The 18803-nt window shown below is 41.6% G+C and overlaps 1 protein-coding gene across 1 annotated transcript in view; it reads right to left on the bottom strand.

Annotated features, from left to right (window-relative positions):
* The window catches only part of SGCB (sarcoglycan beta), a 17865-nt gene extending 10611 nt beyond the window's left edge, over positions 1-7254 (bottom strand). The window contains exons 1-2 of the mRNA XM_023183146.1: positions 6910-7254; positions 2101-2310 (exon numbers count right to left, since the gene is read on the bottom strand). Of these exons, the coding sequence (XP_023038914.1) occupies positions 2101-2310; positions 6910-6945 (246 nt within the window). The 5' untranslated portion in view covers positions 6946-7254. The remainder of the gene's footprint in view (positions 1-2100; positions 2311-6909) is intronic.
* Positions 7255-18803: the final 11549 nt, after the last annotated feature.

Genomic DNA, 18803 nt, shown 5'->3' with positions numbered 1-18803 from the left:
ATCTATCTATCTATCTATCTATCTATCTATCTATCTATCTATCTATCGGTCCATCTTCCCACCCACCCATTCATCTGTGTGTGTGTGTGCGCATGTGTGTGTGTGTGCGCATGTGTGTGTGTGCATGTGTGTGTGTGTGTGTGCACACACGCATTTCTATGAGTTCTTAATTGTTCCTTTTAATTTTTGATTGTTTTGTTTTGTTTTTTTGGTAGAGACACGGTCTCACTTTATCAGGCATGAGCCACTATGCCTGCCTTGGTCCTTTTAAAAGCATGTTATTCTTGTTTCATTGATGCAGTATATTCTTATTTATCTGAAAATACTGAATTCAGTTTTTTTTTTTTTTTTTTTGGTAGTTTTTGTGGCATTTTCTCTATTCCATGAGTTTCTACTTTTTCCATGGTTTAGGTATTTTCATCTCTATCATTTTTCAATTCTTCCCACTTTCCTCAAAAGTCTATTGATCCCTGGCTCAGTATTCATACTTAGTGATGAATTCATAGAAAATTCTTCGAGGGGTGGGGCTTGTGACTGACAGGTGTCATAAGAGGGATATCAGATGGCTTTTTCACTGGGACTCGCCAAATGACAGTATCTTCAGATCTTTTTCCTACATGCATCAGGAATCCCAGAGAAGGCTCTTCTGTCTCTTGCCTGGCTGCCAGGGAGCTGAAGGTGGAGGATGAGAATAGACTGTGGGAAAGGGAGTCGCAGGACCGACACATCGCTGTTTCAGTATGGAAACCCAACCCCTACCCTCCAGTATCCTCAGGCAGACAGAATCCTCTCTGGTGCAGTGTGTCCAGAGACTAGTTTTGTGTGACATTAGGAGGGGTAGCTGTCTAACTGCTGGCTGGAAGGGAGAGGAGGCCTAGGGATCTCACTGCTTCTTATACAGATTTTTCAAATGACTTCTCTGTTTTCAGTTCTTGCCTCACTTCTGCTTTTCAAGGTACTGGAACTTCTAATTCCCAAGGCTTTTTAGGGTTCTACAAGGTACTTCCACCAACATCCCTTCCCCAACAAGCAGATTCTCCTCTCTGATAAGTTATCTGCCATTGTTCCTCCTACTTTGTGTCTTCATATATTATGGTTTAGGATTTCAGTTGCTTCCCACTTTCTTCAAAGACATTTCTGTTTCTTGACATTGTTACTTTGGAACAAGCTTTTTAGAGAAGAAGATAAAAATGTCTTTGTGCTGCCATCTTGACCAGAAGTCTCCGATAAATTTATAAAATGAAATCCATTCAGAATTTGTGCTCCTAGTAAAAATGTACATATCTAATATGAAATATGTAGGAAGAGGTCTTTCTGATTTGAGTGAAGAATTAGACAGAAGTACTTTGCACATACATAAATATAAAAAGACTGCCTTGCATGCATTAGAAGTAGAAAATAACACAAAAAGAATCACTTTAAGACTGCTGCAGACTACGTTCATGATCTGAAAATATCTGTACAAGCACATGTCAGAGAGTTTCAAATTTAACCCCCAGATAGTGACAACTTCAGATTAAAAGGATTTCTTCATTAAAAAAGCAAACATCTTTGGAAAAGGCATCTTACCAGGTCCTCAGCACTTCAGTGCGAATCAGTCTACCAGATCCTTGCATCCTTTGACAACAGGGACTTAGGACTATAAAATATAACCTTTTACTGCCATCAAAGGGCTTAAAATTTTAAAATCCAGCTGAGGAGGCAACATTAAATGTAGGAAAAGTTAAATGAAAAGAGAAAGGATTATATTTTTAAGGACATGTGAAAGCAATAAAATCATCTTGGCAAAGTTCTCTTCTATTGAGTTGATCCTATCCTTATTAAAAGCCTCATGCTCTACCAACTGAGCTAGCTGGGAGCTACACAATTCTACCCTTGCTAAAAGTTTAGTCCATTAAAGGGATACACCCATGCACATTTTTGTAAATGAAATTAATATGTGAAAATATTAGCACACTAATTTTTTATAAAGTATTCATTAAAATTCAATAAGAGACAAGACGTATAGAAAAGGAGAAAATAAAGTCTATGATTTCACTATAAAGCAGATAAAAAATTCCCCATGGCAATTAAAAGGAGTATTCTGTACAATATACTCACAATTAAATTGATGACAGCCAGGATAAACAAGAGGATAATCACACAGATGGCTAAATTGCCCTTTCTTCCTCTCAACCCTGTTTTGTGGAGACGATCTTCATCAATCGGAATGTATCCAGCTTTAAAGTTACTGTTGTGCTCCTTATTGACATTCCTTCTCTCAACAGCCTTCTCACGCATGGACTTCTTTACAGGACCATTGGAACTTTGCTAAATATGAAATACAACATAATGGAACAGTTATACCCTCTCATTTTGTGCATTTATCTATTAGGTGCAAATTCATACCTACAGCAAGCTGAATTGGTTACTGACACGTTTTCCATGAATAAATTGCAAGTCACATTGAGTTGCAGTTCCAACTAAGGGTGTAACTGTGCTTAGAGGAGAGTATAGAAGAAACTTCAAGGTCACTATCTGATAGTTTTCCTCTCTGCTTTCAACAGTCCCACTGTCAAAGTATACAGCTTGTTTCTGAGCAGAGTTGTTATACATAACCTATAGTGAGTAACTGCTTTTATTAATAATTTATTAATTTTTTTATATATAAAACTGGCCCTCCATATCCGTGGGATCCATATCCATGGATTTAACCACTGTGGATCAAAAATATTTGCGGCCAGGCGCGGTGGCTCACGTCTGTAATCCCAGCACTTTGGGAGGCCGAGGTAGGTGGATCACGAGGTCAGGAGTTCAAGACCAGTCTGGCCAAGATGGTGAAACCCCATCTCTACTAAAAATACAAAAAAATTTAGCCGGGCGTGGTGGCACGTGCCTGTAATCCCAGCTACTCCAGAGGCTGAGGCAGAGAACTGCTTAAACCTGGAGGGGCGCAGGTTGCAGTGAGCCGAGATCGCGCCACTGCACTCCAGCCTGGGCAACAGAACGAGACTCCGTCTCAAAAAAAAAAAAAAAAAAAATTGGAAAAAAGGTGAATGGTTGCATTTGTACTGAACATATGCAGACTTTTTTCTTGTCATTATTCCCTAAACAATACAGTATAACAACTGTTTACATAGTATTTACATTGTGTTCAGTGTTGTAAGTAATCTGTAGATGGATTTAAAGTATACAGGAGGATGTGCAGAGGTTACATGAAAAAACTACACCACTTTATATAAGGGACTTGAGCATCAATGGATTTGGCTAATCTTTGGGAGTCCTGAGACCAATCCCCCACAGATTCTGAGGGACAACGGTATACATTTTCATTCATATGAAAATAAGACTGGGAAGGCTGACACAGCTTTTTACTTATGATTTCACTGACTAGAGCTCACATTACCCTAGATCAGTAGTTTTCAAATGCAGAATGGGGAGCCCCGGGAGGGTTCCATGAACCCCTTCAGGGGTCTGTATTTTCAAAATAACACTGAGATATTGTTTGCTGTTTTTACTCTCCTAGGCCCATGAATGTAAAGGCTACATGACCAAAGTGATGACATCATCACTCAATGGAATGTATGCTTGTATAGCCCTGTACTTTAAACATTTCTCCATTTAACTTCTCCTATAGTAAATATCAATGAATATAATGCACATAAACCAAAGCTCTTTGGAATCCTCTGTTTTTTAAGATTGTAAAGAGAACCTGAGACCAAAATGATTTGAGAACCTCTAACCTAGACTATGGTTGAATGACATTTTGGGTAATAATCTTGAATATCAAGAGCATAAAAGAAGTGGGCAGAAATGGATACTGTCTTACTTATTTCTTAGAGCTCTGAGAAAATTCAGTTGTTGAATATGCATGTATTAAGCACTTTATGCTTAAACACTAATTCTATAGATACGAATACAAAAGAACTATAGGAAAGGGTCCTTATCCTCTACGTATTAACAGATATGATTTGTGTACATGTTAATATAAAATAGTTAACAATGCAATAAAGCTGTATGTTCAGGTGCCAAAATTAACAGTCTAGGCAATACACACTGCAGAGTTCAAAGAGAGGAGAGACAGGATGACCTGGAGTTGTTAGGGAAATGGAGAGAAGTAGATGGGTCAGATATGGCAAGGCAGGGAAAAGCAAGTTGGAAAAGTAGGGCCAGGCCGTGAAGGTTCTTGGACAGCAGGGTACAAATTCTAGTCTTTATGTTCTATTTAATTGGGAGTCACTGGAGGTTTTTGAGCACAAATTCAGAATGTTAAATGTGCGGGCATTTGTAGGAGAGAGAAAAAAGAGGAGTACCAGTAAGTAGGCTGTTGGGGATGTTGTAGTAATGGAGGATTAAGGTAAGAGGACCTAAACTAAAGTGGTATGAAAAAGGACAGATTAAGAAGATACTTTAAGAGAAGACCTAACTGAATTTGTAGTCAAGTTCCAAAAAAGAACCTCAGTATGGGCTTCTGACAACCCTAATAGATGGGCAACTTAAAAGTGTTAGCCAGAGTTTGAATATAGGTCCGCATAAAAGACAGAAAGGATAAAATTCATCCCTCCTGAGATGTAGTCTTTATTCTTCTCTGCCAAATCATGCACATTAGTGTCTTCATCTTGATGCATTTAACATTTATTGAATAGTTACTATAAGCCAGGTGCTCCAAGCTACCAGGATGAACATAGTGTCCACCCTCAAAGAGCTTAATTACAGGCCAGTCAGGTAGATGGACAAGATTACTAACAGTTCACACAGCATGGCAAGTGCTGGAGTGGAGCAATGCATACAATACGGAAAGGGTACAGAAGAGGAATGCATCTCCACCTAGTAGGCAAAGGCATCAGGGAAGGTTTCTAAGAAAAGTTGAAGGTTGAGTTGACTCTTGAAGGATGGACAGGAGCTAACCAGGCAAGAGAGCTGAGAAGGTCATTCTAGGCAGAGGAAGAAGTATGGAGACTTTGAGAGGCAACCATCTCTGGGAGAACTCATTTTGGTCACTTTATGTGGATGGTGAGAAGGATAGGTGTAGGGTGAAGCAAGAAATACAGTAAGAGATGTGTTTAGGGGCCAGTAAGAGACATAAATACCATGACAAGAACAATGGACTTTATCCTGAAGGCAAAGGGGAACTACTGAAGAGTTAAAATAGGTTTCCTATACAATCAGATTTGCACTGTAGCAAAATCACTCCAAAAAGAGATGAACTGGAACTGAAGAGCCCAGAAATGAAGATATCAATAGCAAGTTTCTCTAAGAGTCCCAGTGAGGTACTGACTGAGGTTTGACTCGGAAGCTGAAGTCTGGGGAAAGGTGTTAAGAGGCAGAACTGTCAGGATCTGGTGATTGTTTGGATATGAGTGTGGCACAAAGGGGTCAAAGATGACTCCCAAATAAGACTGGCTATATAATTTGTGGGACCCTGGGGAAAAAGGAAATGTGGGGCTCACTGTTTAAATCTCAAGACCCGGACAGCAGAATGTTAAACCAAGTGCAGGTCCTTCTCAGCTCCCTTAAACTGGCCTTGGTCCTAACTTTCTGGCTAGGTTAAACAAGTTAATGGATGGTTGTAGTCTTTTTAATAGTAAGTATGACAGAGTCCAGTTTTGAACATTTTTGAGTTTGAGATCACTGTGGAAAATTCAGTTAAGTTCAGGGCTGGAGACATAATGCGTAAATTTGAAGTGAAGACTGAGAAATGGATCAGACTGCCCCACTTATGTGTAAAGCAAAAATAGAACCAGATGGAAAAAGAATCATCTGAAACAGAAGCTGATAACTTAGGCGGGAAATGAGGAAAGCCAAGGCACAATTTAAATCCCAACAACTCCAAGAAGTTTTGTCTCCTTTCAGTTTCACTCATTCCTCTACGTTTTATTTTACTGTTACAAATCTGCAGCCTGCCTATTGTCTTTAGCTAATTTTTCTGCATGTATTTGGCTGTATGACTTTAAGCTCCTTGAAGGCAGATTTTACGTCTTTTATCTTCAGAATGAGCCCTCCAGTGACATTTATCTAATAGGTCTCTAAAAAGTTAATTATCTAAGAAAATGGTTCCAAAGGTCAAAACTTGACTCATTTTTTTCAACAATGTTTTAGAATGAGACTTTTTCAAGAGAAACTATTATAATTGTTCAAAGGAAAAGTAAGTTAGGTAAGGGCGAAAGTGACTGAAAATTATTTGTATTAAAATAAATCACCCTGGCGATTACATGTATGTATATATTAATACATATATACTTGTGTACACACACACATATGCATGTACATGTATGCATACGGATAGCCAGATTTTGGGGGGATAAGAAGCCTTTTAAACCATTCTAAGTTACAAGTTTACAACGCAGGTCAGGAAATCTTGGCTAAATCATTTTTAAAAGTGGACAGGAGATAGTTTTAGACTGGTGACTAAATCTTCAAAAACCAAAGCGGGAGGGGATATCTGAGATGTCTGCATACTGGAGATGGCAGAAACAAAAAGCGGCTGCAAGCTGACACCCGGGCAACAGCTGACGCGTTTCTTGGCTAGTGTCAGGGGGGCCTTCTCGCTGGGGCTGTGGTTATTCTTATCCGAATCGCTGCTGGCGGCTGAACGGGGTACGTCCCTGAAACGTCCCAGCGCAGGCTTCCAGGCTGGCTCCACAGCCTCCCAGGCTCTCTGGACGGAGTCCCCTCCTCACACACCCCCGCCGAGGGTCGGCCAGGCCAGGCCGAGCCGAGGCCGAGGCCGCCGCTGGCTCCTGGTCCCCAGCTTGTGCCAGCATCCTCGGCGGGGTACGGCTCCTCCTGTCCCGCACCGATCGGCCCCGCCTAACCCAGACCCTGCGGCCCGCGCGCCCCGCATCCCCGGCCAGCCCTCCCGCGGGCCCAGCCGGCAGGACCCGGCCTCCCCAGCTCCTCCAGCCCCCGGCCGGGGCGGTGCTCACATACCTGCTCTGCAGCCGCCGCCGCCGCTGCCGCCGCCATCTTCACGCGCCAGTAGCCGCCACGCTCCCGGCCGCGCCGTGCCCGCCCCTCTGCGACCGCACCCCGCGCGCCTGCGCCTGCGCCCTGGCGGTGGGACGCGGGGGACCCGCTGCTCACACCTTCTCCTCCCCAGCCCGCGTCCCCGGAGATCCATATCCCGTCCCTGCGGGCTCGCGCTCCGCCGCGGCCCCTGCCCCTAGGACAGTGGCCTCGGGCGCGTTGTATCGCGCAGGCTCCAGAAGGGGCCTATGGGGATTCTGCGCCACCTCGGGCCGCCTGCAGATTCCTCAGAAAAGGCACCCTCAAAAACCGAGGACGCTTCTCCCCTTCCCCTTTGTTCCCCACCGCTGAAAGCTGGGCACCATCCGGTGCCAAAGAGAGCTGTGACGCTCTCTTTGCTTCTCGGACCGAGGTCTCCTGGGCTAAGGTGGGAGGGGCCGATATCGAGACCACAAGTGGACGCGGACCGGCGTGGTGACTGCGTGGGCAGAAGTGAACAAGTGGTCACTTAGGCAGCTGGAGTCTTGAAAACAGAGTCCTCAAGGAGGAAGTTGAATCACTTAGGGCTGCTTAACTTTGGAGGCCTGTGAAGTCTGATGTTTTTATCCTGCGATACTGGGGATGGATTTTTCATTTAGTGTTGGAGGTAGTGTTACCATGTATATCCTTGGGAACCTAATTGAACGGACATTTACTGAACACTGGGAAGCCACTCAGATGTACGAGTTACTTGGGTAGATATTCATTGTTCCCTGTTGCAGATATAATCCAATAATTATTTTAGCTGAAAAAAAAATGCAGTGAAGTCAATAGCAACTGTTCCTCATGTAGCTGAATCACTTCTAATAAGCATCTTTGGGCCCTAGTACTGTCTAATTCAGTAGGAGTCAGTACCTAGCTGGTCATCAGTCTCTCTGCATTTCTTTTGTCCCAAATGCTGGAACCACTTGACTCATATTTCTAGACTCACTCCTCTCTGCGTCTGTGGGACAAATCTGCATTTTAGGCAGGAAAACTCTTAAGTTAAAGCCCAATGATGCAGGAGTCAGCAGTAAGGCTCTGTGTTAATATTCTGCCTGTGGTCTCATTGATCAATTTGCACAACTAGGCTCTTAACTGATTCTGAGTTCCTGTCTCCTAGTCCTTAATTCCTACGGTTTGCATTTTTTTCTCTGCTGGGAAAGTTCTTCTTTCCTGGCTCGCACACTCTTATTCATCCTTCAAGAATCTATTAAACATCGTATTTTCTCTAAAGGCTTCAGAGGCTCCCACAGATTTATTCCTTAACTCTGTGCCTAGCCTTTTGTAGCACTTCAGATTGCATTCTATTTTTATCTTGTCTACCTGCTGACTTCATTCAAAAAATGGTGTGTTCTATCTGGAAGGTAGGTGTCTTACTCATCGTTCAATCTCCAATATCTGGCACAGTAATTAAACTTAATAAATATCTTAGAAATCTACTCAGTATCCCAATTTCTAAGCCCTGACTTGATTTTGCCAACCTCCCTCCCACTTAGGTGGTAAGACACCTGGTAGCCAATTTTCCTGAAACCAAATGCCCCTTTGGCTATCTGAACATCCCCTTCTCTTGGATTCTTTCCTCATTGCTGATGTCCATCTCTGACAGGACACCCCACTATTCTTAATGCCAATTTCTATTCTCTTTTAAAGAGATCCAATTTACTCACATGACCACATTTTAATGTGGGTTATTTTCTTTTTTTTTCTTTTTTTTTTTTTTTTTGAGACGGAGTCTCGCTCTGTCGCCCAGGCTGGAGTGCAGTGGCCAGATCTCAGCTCACTGCAAGCTCCGCCTCCCGGGTTTACACCATTCTCCTGCCTCAGCCTCCCGAGTAGCTGGGACTACAGGCGCCCGCCACCTCGCCCGGCTAGTTTTTTGTATTTTTTAGTAGAGACGGGGTTTCACAGTGTTAGCCAGGATGGTCTCGATCCCCTGACCTCGTGATCCGCCCGTCTCGGCCTCCCAAAGTGCTGGGATTACAGGCTTGAGCCACCGCGCCCGGCAATGTGGGTTATTTTCAAATGTACTATTGTCAGCTTTTTTTTTCCCCTGAAATAATGACATTTAAAGTCAACTATGTGCCTGGCAATGCCTCTTTTACAAATGAAGAAATCAAGGCTTGTAGAGGTTAAATGGCTGACCATATTTTCAACTACTAAAGAGCCAGTATTGAATCTAGGTTCATCTGACTGGTCTTTGCTCTTTCTGCCATGCATCATGGCCTGTAATTTTGCGCTTTTTTTGCCTTTTGCATGATATTAGCATTTGGAAGCACAAAACAGAGCTCCCCAGGGCTGGAGTATGAGTCAGATTATGAAGACACTTATACCTTTGTTCACTTTTCAGTGGTTTGAATAGTGCCCTGCAAAAAGACATATCCAAGTCCTAACCTCCAGTATCTGTGAATGTGGTGTTACTTTGAAACAGAGTCTTTGCAGATTGTTATAGAATGAATGTTTGTGTCTCCCCTGAATATTTCATATGTTGAAATCTTAGCCCCCAGTGTGATGATATTAGGAGGTAGGACCTTTAGAAGCTGACTTAGTTCATTTTGTGCTTCTATAACAGACTATCTGAGAATGAGTAATTTATAAATCACAAAAATTTATTTTCTCACAGTTCTGGAGGCTGAGAAGTACAAGCAGGTTCAGTTGTCTGACAAGGATCTGGTCTCTGTTTCCAGGATGTTACCTTGAACACCTTGTCATCCTGAGGGGAGGAATGCCATGTCCTCACATGGCAGAAGGGAGATAATGGGTGAAAAAAGACAAAACTCCATCAAGCCCTTTTGTAATGGCATTAATCTATTCACGAGGGCCAAGCCCGCATGACCTAAGCACTTCCCAGAAGACAACACCTCCCAATGCTGTTGCATTGGAGATTAAACTTCCAAACATGAATTTTTGGGGACACATTCACATTATAGAAGGAAGTGATAGGTGATTAGCTATGTTCTCATGAATGGGATTAGTGCCTTTATAAAATAGATCCAAGAGAATGGGTTTGTTCCTTCCACCATGTGAGGACACAGTGACATCTATGAATCAGGAAACAGGCCTTCACCAGACACTAAATCTCTAAGCATGTTGATCTTGGATGTCCCAACCTCCAAAACTGTGAGAAATAAAGCTCCGTTGTTTATAAGCCACCTAGTCCATATTCTGTTATAGCAGCCCAAATGGACTAAGTCAGATGTTATTAAGGATCTTGAGATCACTGTGAATTTAGGATGAGCCCTTTCTTATAAGAGGACAGGATGGCAACATACACAAAGGTGATATGAACATAGAAGCAAAGATTGGAGTGATCACTGTACTAGGCAAGGAATACCAATAATTGCCAACTGCTACCAGAAGCTAAGAAAGAAGGATGGAGCAGATATACCCTTAGAGCCTCCAGAAGGCTCTGATTTCTTACTTCTAACCTCCAGAACTGTAAGACAACAAATATCTGTTGTTTAAAGCCACCAAGTTTGTGTGTTACAAATATACACTTCAAGCCCAAGAACTCAAAATCTTTCTTCCCAGTCTGGTCCCTCTATGTTCCCTTAGTGAATGATATCACCATCTAGTCAGACACCTCAAAGTAGTTCTACACTATTTCTAGAATGATCTTTCTAAAATACAAATCTGATCGTGTCACTCCTCACCCTCAAGCTTATCATACTCCAAATAAAATTTAAGGCCCTTCACCAAAAGTTTAGAACCTTTTGGTCCTTCTGCCCCTTTTTAGCCTTGTTTCCTGCCCGTGCCACAAATACATCCAACTACAGAGGAGTCAGGGAATCAGAGATAAAGTAATCTATCCCTTTATCCATGTGCAATATTTGCAGCCCCCATCTAGTTGCCTGAGCTCGTCAAGTTCTTAATGGCTCTGTTCCTTTGCTTATGTGGCTCTTTCTCCTTTTAATCTAGCTGTTCTCTACTTGTCCACTAAAACTCAGATCAAGGGGTATCTCTTCTGAAAAGCCTTTCTTAAACCGTCTCCCAATCATACATTTCTGATTTGTGTGCCCCTCTCTGTGATCCCCAAGCATGCTGCTATTGTCACATCACACTATACTGAAATTTATGTATTTGTCCATCTGTTTTACTTATCTGTGAATTCATGCCTCTCCAGATTCTTCCCATTTTTCAGGACAAACCTCAGTCCTATCTCCTCCTGACAATCACAGCCTGTCCTTATTGCTCTTTCCTTTAAACTTTTCACTAATTTGCTGTAACACCCCATTTAATACTTAATGCAGTATCTCATTACTTTACTTTTCATGATATACAGTTTGCTTCTGATTAGACTGAGTTCCTTACAAAGCAGAGGCAATGTGTTATTATTTTCCATGTTGCTCCAAGTCCTGAACACATTAAGAACCAAGTACATAATACATACTTAATAACTCTGATGAATACTAAATTAATTTTTTCTATTGGGTAAAAAATATTACTAGCATCTAAGTATTTCTGACATCGGTATCTAATACTCACCATACCGTACCCCAGAGAAGGCCACTAGACTAACTCTCATCTCTTTGTCTTCTATGTGCTCTTTCTGGGTCCAGTTCTGCCCCTTCCATACTTAACCTCTGTGACCTCCAATGTGCTATAGAAGAGACCCAATCATACAGTTTTTCTGTTTACAGCCCTTTGCTGCCTCCCCACTACCTATGAAATAAAGATCAATTCCTTTAGCCTGATATATAAGACTCATCATAGTTGAAACAAGGACTATCTTTGCAGTCTTGTCACTGATTCCCTGACTACTCTGTAGTTACATTGGACTACTATTTGTCATTTTCTGCCCCTCCATTCAATTTCATGCCCCTTTGCTATGATTCCTCCTGTTTCAATTTGCTCTTCTCTTCTTGGTGAGCGTCTCTCCATCTTTCCAAAACAGGATCTAAACATCACCTTTCTATGACTTTCCCTGATCCTTTTTCAGAAGATGGGAAACGAGGCAAAGGAGGAATCATTGTTTCTGCAGAACGTTTATCTACTCTAACTGATCACATTGAACTATGGTTGCTTTTCTCTCTCTTGAATAGATTATGAGATCCTAGGGAGCAGAGACTGAGCTTAATTCTACCCATGCTTAATGCAGATGGTTGTGTCACACTAGAAATCCAGTAAATGTTTATTAAAAATGCTGAAAAGGATCTATTTTAACATTACTTATCCTAGGGACTGTCTCATGCTATCCCATATCCCTCTCCCGATGTGCTTAAGGACATCTTGCAAGGTAGACCATACCCACCGTGTCTCTGCAATAGTTTAATGTGTCCTGAGCTCCTCCTCTGGGGATTTTCACAGAACCATGACCTTGCCATTGCATTTAGCTAGCAGAGCTGAAAAGATGGAGGGTGAGGACGCCTTCTTTTCTGAAAAACCTGTGATGTAAACTTGGGTTGCGATAGGAAAAGTACTTTGCAGCTCTCTAAAATCACACTACATCTACCTTGGGTTTTTTCTCCGTCTAATCTATATTTGTTGCAAATGTTCTACAGTTTATTTAGGTGCTAAGGTGATATACTTTTAATATATTTAAAATTTCCTCTTGTTTTTATAGTTTAATCAATAGTACACGTGAAATAATTGTACAAAAAAATTCTGAACTGCTGCTCTGAGTGGGTAGTGCTTGGTATGACACAGGAAACAGCATTCTTGCTTCTGTCAGTGGGGTAACCTGCCTCCTGCTCGGTTCCCAATAAATTCATTTGTTCTCCAAGGGGTGTTTTTTAGAAAGTATTTTCCTTTCCCTTAATGTGTCAGAGAAAAGGACAAAACAGAACTCCTGAAAGGAGAACACAGAGCACTCAGGTTAGAAAACACTTAGTGGACAAATAAGTGTTTTGCTACCTACAAGAACAAAGTGCCTCTGAGCACGAAGGGCCTAAGCATTACCTTGGATAAACATTGCATTTAAAGGCAACTTTATGCAAGTGGGTCAGCAAAGACTAAAAGATTTTCTTCAAATAGTAATACAGGCCCTGATCCAAAGACACAAGGTCCAAACACAGACAGCAGAAGGACAAGAATACCGTGGCTCAGCCAGGAAAGGATGAGGAGTGCTTAAAAGAGCATCCAAGCCAAACATAGGTTGTTCTTATCAATCCTTGCCTAAGGGTTAGCAACTGTCCTTAGGAAGACTAGAAATTAAGATGAAAATCCTACTGCATAATATAATCCCCTGTAATTTATTGCATATATTTATGTTTGGTGTAGTGTGAACTAAATATACATAACTCTCACTTCAGCTCAGTTCAGGCAGTGGATTCAGCTCATCTTTTGTTGGCTTCTTAAAATACCCAGTTAAAAATCTTTTGAGCTGACTGATGTAGGTAAAAATCCAGGGTAGACAAAATTAAAATCTATTCCAAGGCTGGGCATGGTGGCTTATGCCTGTAATCCCACCACTTTGGGAGGCTGAGGTGGGCCGATCACCTGAGGTCATGAGTTTGAGACCAGCCTGACCAACATGGAGAAACCCCATTTCTACTAAAAATGTAGTTAGCTGGGCGTGGTGGTGCATGCCTGTAATCCCAGCTACTCGAGAGGCTGAGGCAGGAGAATCGCATGAACCCAGGAGGTGGAGGTTGAAGTGAGCCAAGATGATGCCGTTGCACCCCAGCCTGGGCAACAAGAGTGAAACTCTGTCTCAAAAACAAACAAACAAAAAACCCTGTTCCATCTAGATACTCAACACGTTACCCTTTCTAGAACAAATCACTCCTGGCTAGATAGTAGAATTATCACACCGTAAGAAACACCAATTGGCTGTTAAAATTGCCTTCTATCTCAGTGGATTATGACATCAGATACAAAGCAGCCAATCGCATCCTTTCCTTTCCATTCCGTTTCCTTTTCCTTCCTCCTTTCCTCCTCCTGGCCCCCAACTTGTTTCTTCTTTCTTATGTGCCAGTTGCTGTGCTGAGGATATAAAGCTAAATAAGCCTCTCTCTTTTTCTTCATGAAGCTCAAAAGCTTAGATGGGAAGCAAATAAATATAATATAGCATGATAATTACAAGAATATTAACATGTCCAAAAGTTAAAGAGACAAAGCATAAAGGAGAAAGTGATGAGCTCTAAGGGTTTGAGGTAATTAGGAAAAGTTTATCAGTTTAAGCCGGGTTTAAATTTATTAAAAATGCAACTATAGAGAAATTCCTTGTTTATTAACTGGAGGTTAGAAATAGTAGTTATTCCAGCAAGCTTGCAGAATAAATTTTACTAAAAAAGGGTGCCCAACTTTTGGTGATTGTCTAATGCGCTCAAAATCAACGCTTGACCTAAAGTGAACTGTCAACCAAAAATTGAAACAAAGAGCAAGATTTGCTCAATCATGAACCTAATCGGTATGGCAAAACAGTATTAAAGACTGTTAGAACTGCAGGGCATCTTCCAGCTAATCTAGTCCATATTACTCATTTTATAGATGAAAAAAATGTCTCTGAGTGATTAAAGATTTATATAAAGTCATAAGAATTCACTAATTGGCAGAGTGTGAGATAAAGCAACAGTGTTCATGTTTTGAGTTTGCTGTTCTTTCAGCTTCTCCTAAAATTGCTTAATTAGTAATGTCCTAAAATAATCAAATTGGGACAAAATTTGAGCATCAAAATATTCCCCACAGAGAATCATTACTTATCTGGTATTTTCTGTCATATGTGAAAAAAAGGAGACTTATCAGCATTTATTTATTTATTTATTTATTTATTTATTTATTTATTTAAGACAAAGTCTTGCTCTGTCACCCAGGCCAGAGTGCAATGGCGCCATCTTGGCTTACTACAACCTCTGCCTCCTGGGTTCAAGTGATTCTCATGCCTCAGCCTCCCGAGTAGCTGGGACTACAGATGTGCACCATCTAATTTTTACCTTTTTAGTAGAGACAGGGTTTTGCCACGTTGGCCAGGCTGGTTTCAAACTCCTGGCCTCAAGTAATCCGCCTGCCTTGCCCTCCCAAAGTTACAGGCATGAGCCACCACTCCCAGCCAAGGCTTATCAACTTTTAAAATAGAATCTCAGCCATATTGACTACATGCTTATAATTTAAAACACATGGACTCTTTAATCAGAAATATAAACTATTTGCACTCCAGGCTTTTGCTCTGTCTTAAATTGATTGCTATTTAGCACCCATCAAAAGCTCTGCAGAGGGGACCATCATTAAGGGCACTTATGAAAATATCCACTTATTCCAACAGGTATGCAAATTCTAAGCTTGTATCAAATAACGTCACCTGAGAACTAAAAATGGGGTGTCAATTACTTGGCCTGCTCTTTGATGAGCTGTTCTAGCATTACTCCTTCAGCATTGATCAAAGATCGTTTCACAAAACAATAATATCAAGATTTTTTCTATATATTTTTTAAAAAGGTTTATTAAGATATCTTTCATCTAGGTTGTCCAATACTCTTTGGAAGTGAGCAAACACATTTTAGATTGGTACCAAGAAAATGTGTGTTCATTGAAAGAGCTCGTATGTATACTTTAAACATCAATCATTATCATAAAACTCATTTTCCTTTCTGCTTTGCCTTCCACTAAGCCCAGAAAGAAATATGAAATGTGGCTCTTAGTACATGGGCATACATTTTGGGCATATTTGCTTTTTCCTCTAAAAATATTACTAATATGGCAGTATTTTCAAGTGTCTTGCTATCAGCCATCTCAGACACTTTTTTGGAAGTACCGGGGTAAGGAGGGTAAATAATGAATAAACATGTGAAACATTTCCTGAATTTTGATCATCAGGAGGAAGACCAATGCTTCTTATCATAAAGACAAGTTCCTGCTATACACAACACATCTCTTGAATTCTAGTGAAGCCAGGATGTACATGAAATGACTGCAAGCCTTAAAGGTCTTGAATCTAATTGTGAAGCTGGGGCATATGTAGAGATAAATATCAGGGAGCATATGCTAAGGTGATTTCAAAGATCCATTCTATCTTAAGACACTGTAAGTCTAATTATTAAATGAGCAATACAGACATTTAGTCAAAGCTTGTTCTGTTTTGAGGGAGCTGCTTAAATATTGATATTTTAGCCAGCATTTTTCTTTCTGAGGGTGGTAAAATTTTGGGGTAACTGTATTAGTCCATTTTCATGCTGCTGATAAAGATATATCCAAGACTAAGCAATTTTAAAAAGAAAGAGGTTTAATGGACTTATAGTTCCACATGGCTGGGGAGGCCCCGCAATCCTGGCAGAAGGCAAAGAGGAGCAGGTCACATCTTACATGGATGGCAGCAGGCAGAGAGAGCTTGTGCAGGAAAATTCCCTTTTTAAAAAACCACCAGATCTTAGGAGACTTATTCACTATCATGAGAACAGCATGGGAAAGACCTGCATCCATGGTTCAATTACCTCCTACTGGGTCCGTCCCACAACACATGGAAATTCAAGATGAGATTTGGGCAGGGACACAGCCAAACCATTTCATTCTGCCCCTGACCTCTCCTAAATCTCATGTTCTCACATTTCAAAAGCAATCATGCCTTCCCAACAGTCCCCCAAAGTCTTAACTCATTTCAGCATTAACTCAAAAGTCCACAGTCCAAAGAAGGACTAGAGAAGGCAAGTCACTTCCACCTATGAGCCTTTAAAACCAAAAGCAAGTTACACGTTCTGCACATGTACCCTAGAACTTAAAGTATAATAAAAAATAAAATTAAAAAATAAAATCAAAAGCAAATTATTTACTTCCTAGATACAAAGGGGGTACAGGCATTGGGTAAATACAGGCATTCCAAATGGAAGAAATTGGCCAAAAAAAAGGGGCTACAGGCTCCATGCAAGTCTGAAATCCAGTGGGATAGTCAAATTTTTTTTTTATTTTTTAAATTTTTTAATTTTTTTTTCTTTTTGAGACAGAGTCTTGCTCTGTTGCCCAGGCTGGAATGTGGTGGTGTGATCTTGGCTCACTGCAACCTCCATCTCCCGGGTTCAAGTGATTCTCCTGCCTCAGCCTCCCAAGTAGCTGGGATTACAGGCACCCGCCACCACACTCAGCTAATTTTTGTATTTTTAGTAGAGACGGGGTTTTGCCATGTTGGCCAGGGTGGTTTCAAACTCCTGACCTCAGGTGACCCGCCTGCCTCAGCCTCCCAAAGTGCTGGATTACAGGTGTGAGCCACTGCATCCTGCCAGTCAAATCTTAAAGCTCCAAAATGATCTCCTTTGACCCCATGTCTCACATCCAGGTAATGCTGATGCAAGAGGTGGGTTCCCATGGTCTTGGGCAGCTCTGCCCCTGTGGCTTTGTAGGATACAACCTCCTTCCGGGCTGCCTTTACAGGCCAGTGTTGAGTGTCTGTGGCTTTTCCAGGCACACAGTACAAGCTTTCAGTGGATATACCATTCTAGGGTCTGGAGGATGGAGGCTTCTCACAGCTCCACTAGGCAGTGCCCCAGTAGGGACTCTTTGTGGGGGTTCACCCCCACATTAACCTTCTGCACTGCCTTAGCAGAGGTTCTCCATGAGGGCCCCACCCCTGCAGCAAACTTTTGCCTGGGCATCCAGGTGTTTCCATACATCTTCTGAAATCTAGGCAGAGGTTCCCAAACCTCAACCCTTGACTTCTGTGCACTCACAGACTCAATACCACATGAAAGCTCTGAAGGCTTGAGGCTTATACTCTCTGAAGCCATGGCCAGAGCTCTACATTGGCCCCTTTCAGCCATGGCTGGAGTGGCTGGTATGCAGGGCATCAAGTCCCTAGGCTGCACTGGAGACATACCCTGGAGATATTTTCCCCATTGTCTTGGGGGTTAACATTTGGCTCCTTGTTACTTATGCAAATTTCTGTAGCCCACTTGAATTTCTCCTCTGAAAATGGGATTTTCTTTTCTATTGCATTGTCAGGCTGCAAATTTTCTGAACTTTTATGCTCGACTTCCTTTACAAAACGGAATGCCTTTAACAGCACCCAGGTCACCTCTTGAATGCTTTGCTGACTTAGAAATTTCTTCTGCCAGATACTCTAAATTATCTCCCTCAAGTTCAAAGTTCCACAAATCTCTAGATCAGGGGCAAAATGCTGCCAGTCTCTTTGGTAAAACATAAAAAGAGTAACCTTTGCTCCAGTTCCCAACAAGTTCCTCATCTCCACCCACCTCAGCCTGGATTTCATTGTCCATATCATTATCAGCATTTTGGTCAAAGCCATTTGACAAGACTCTAGGGAGTTCCAAACTTTCCCACATTTTCCTGTCTTCTTCCGAGTCCTGCAAACTGTTCCAACCTCTGCCTGTTACTCAGTTCCAAAATGTTACTCAGTTCCAAAAGTGCTTCCACATTTTTGGGTATGTTTTCAGTGGAGTCCAACTCCCCATAAGAATTTACTGTATTAGTTGGTTTACGTGCTGCTGATAAAGACATACACGAGACTGGGCAATTTACAAAAGAAAGAGGTTTAAGGGACTTACAGTTCCACCTAGCTAGGGAGGCCTCACAATCACGGTGGGAGGCAAGGAGGAGCAAGTCACATCTTATATAGGTGGCAGCTAGCTTGTGCAGGGAACATTCCCTTTTTCGAAACCACCAGATCTTGTGAGACTTACTATCAGGAGAACAGTACAGGAAAGACCTGACTCCATGATTCAATAACCTCTCACTGGACCCCTCCTACAACATGTAGGAATCCAAGATGAGATTTTGACAAGGACTCAGCCAAACCATATTAGTAACTGTTTTGTGTAAATTTTTCTGAATAAGCTATCATAGAAACAATTCATGTTCATGGTAGAAACTTGAAAAAAATCAGAAAAATGTAAAAGAGCAATAAAAATAACCCACAATCGTACCTTGGGTTCACATTGTGCAGTTTAACACAGTAT

This window comes from Piliocolobus tephrosceles, chromosome 3 (genome assembly GCF_002776525.5).
Source record: "Piliocolobus tephrosceles isolate RC106 chromosome 3, ASM277652v3, whole genome shotgun sequence".
Classification (NCBI taxonomy): domain Eukaryota; kingdom Metazoa; phylum Chordata; class Mammalia; order Primates; family Cercopithecidae; genus Piliocolobus; species Piliocolobus tephrosceles.
Note: the sequence above shows the minus strand (reverse complement) of the source record. Positions and strands in the feature narration are given on the sequence as shown.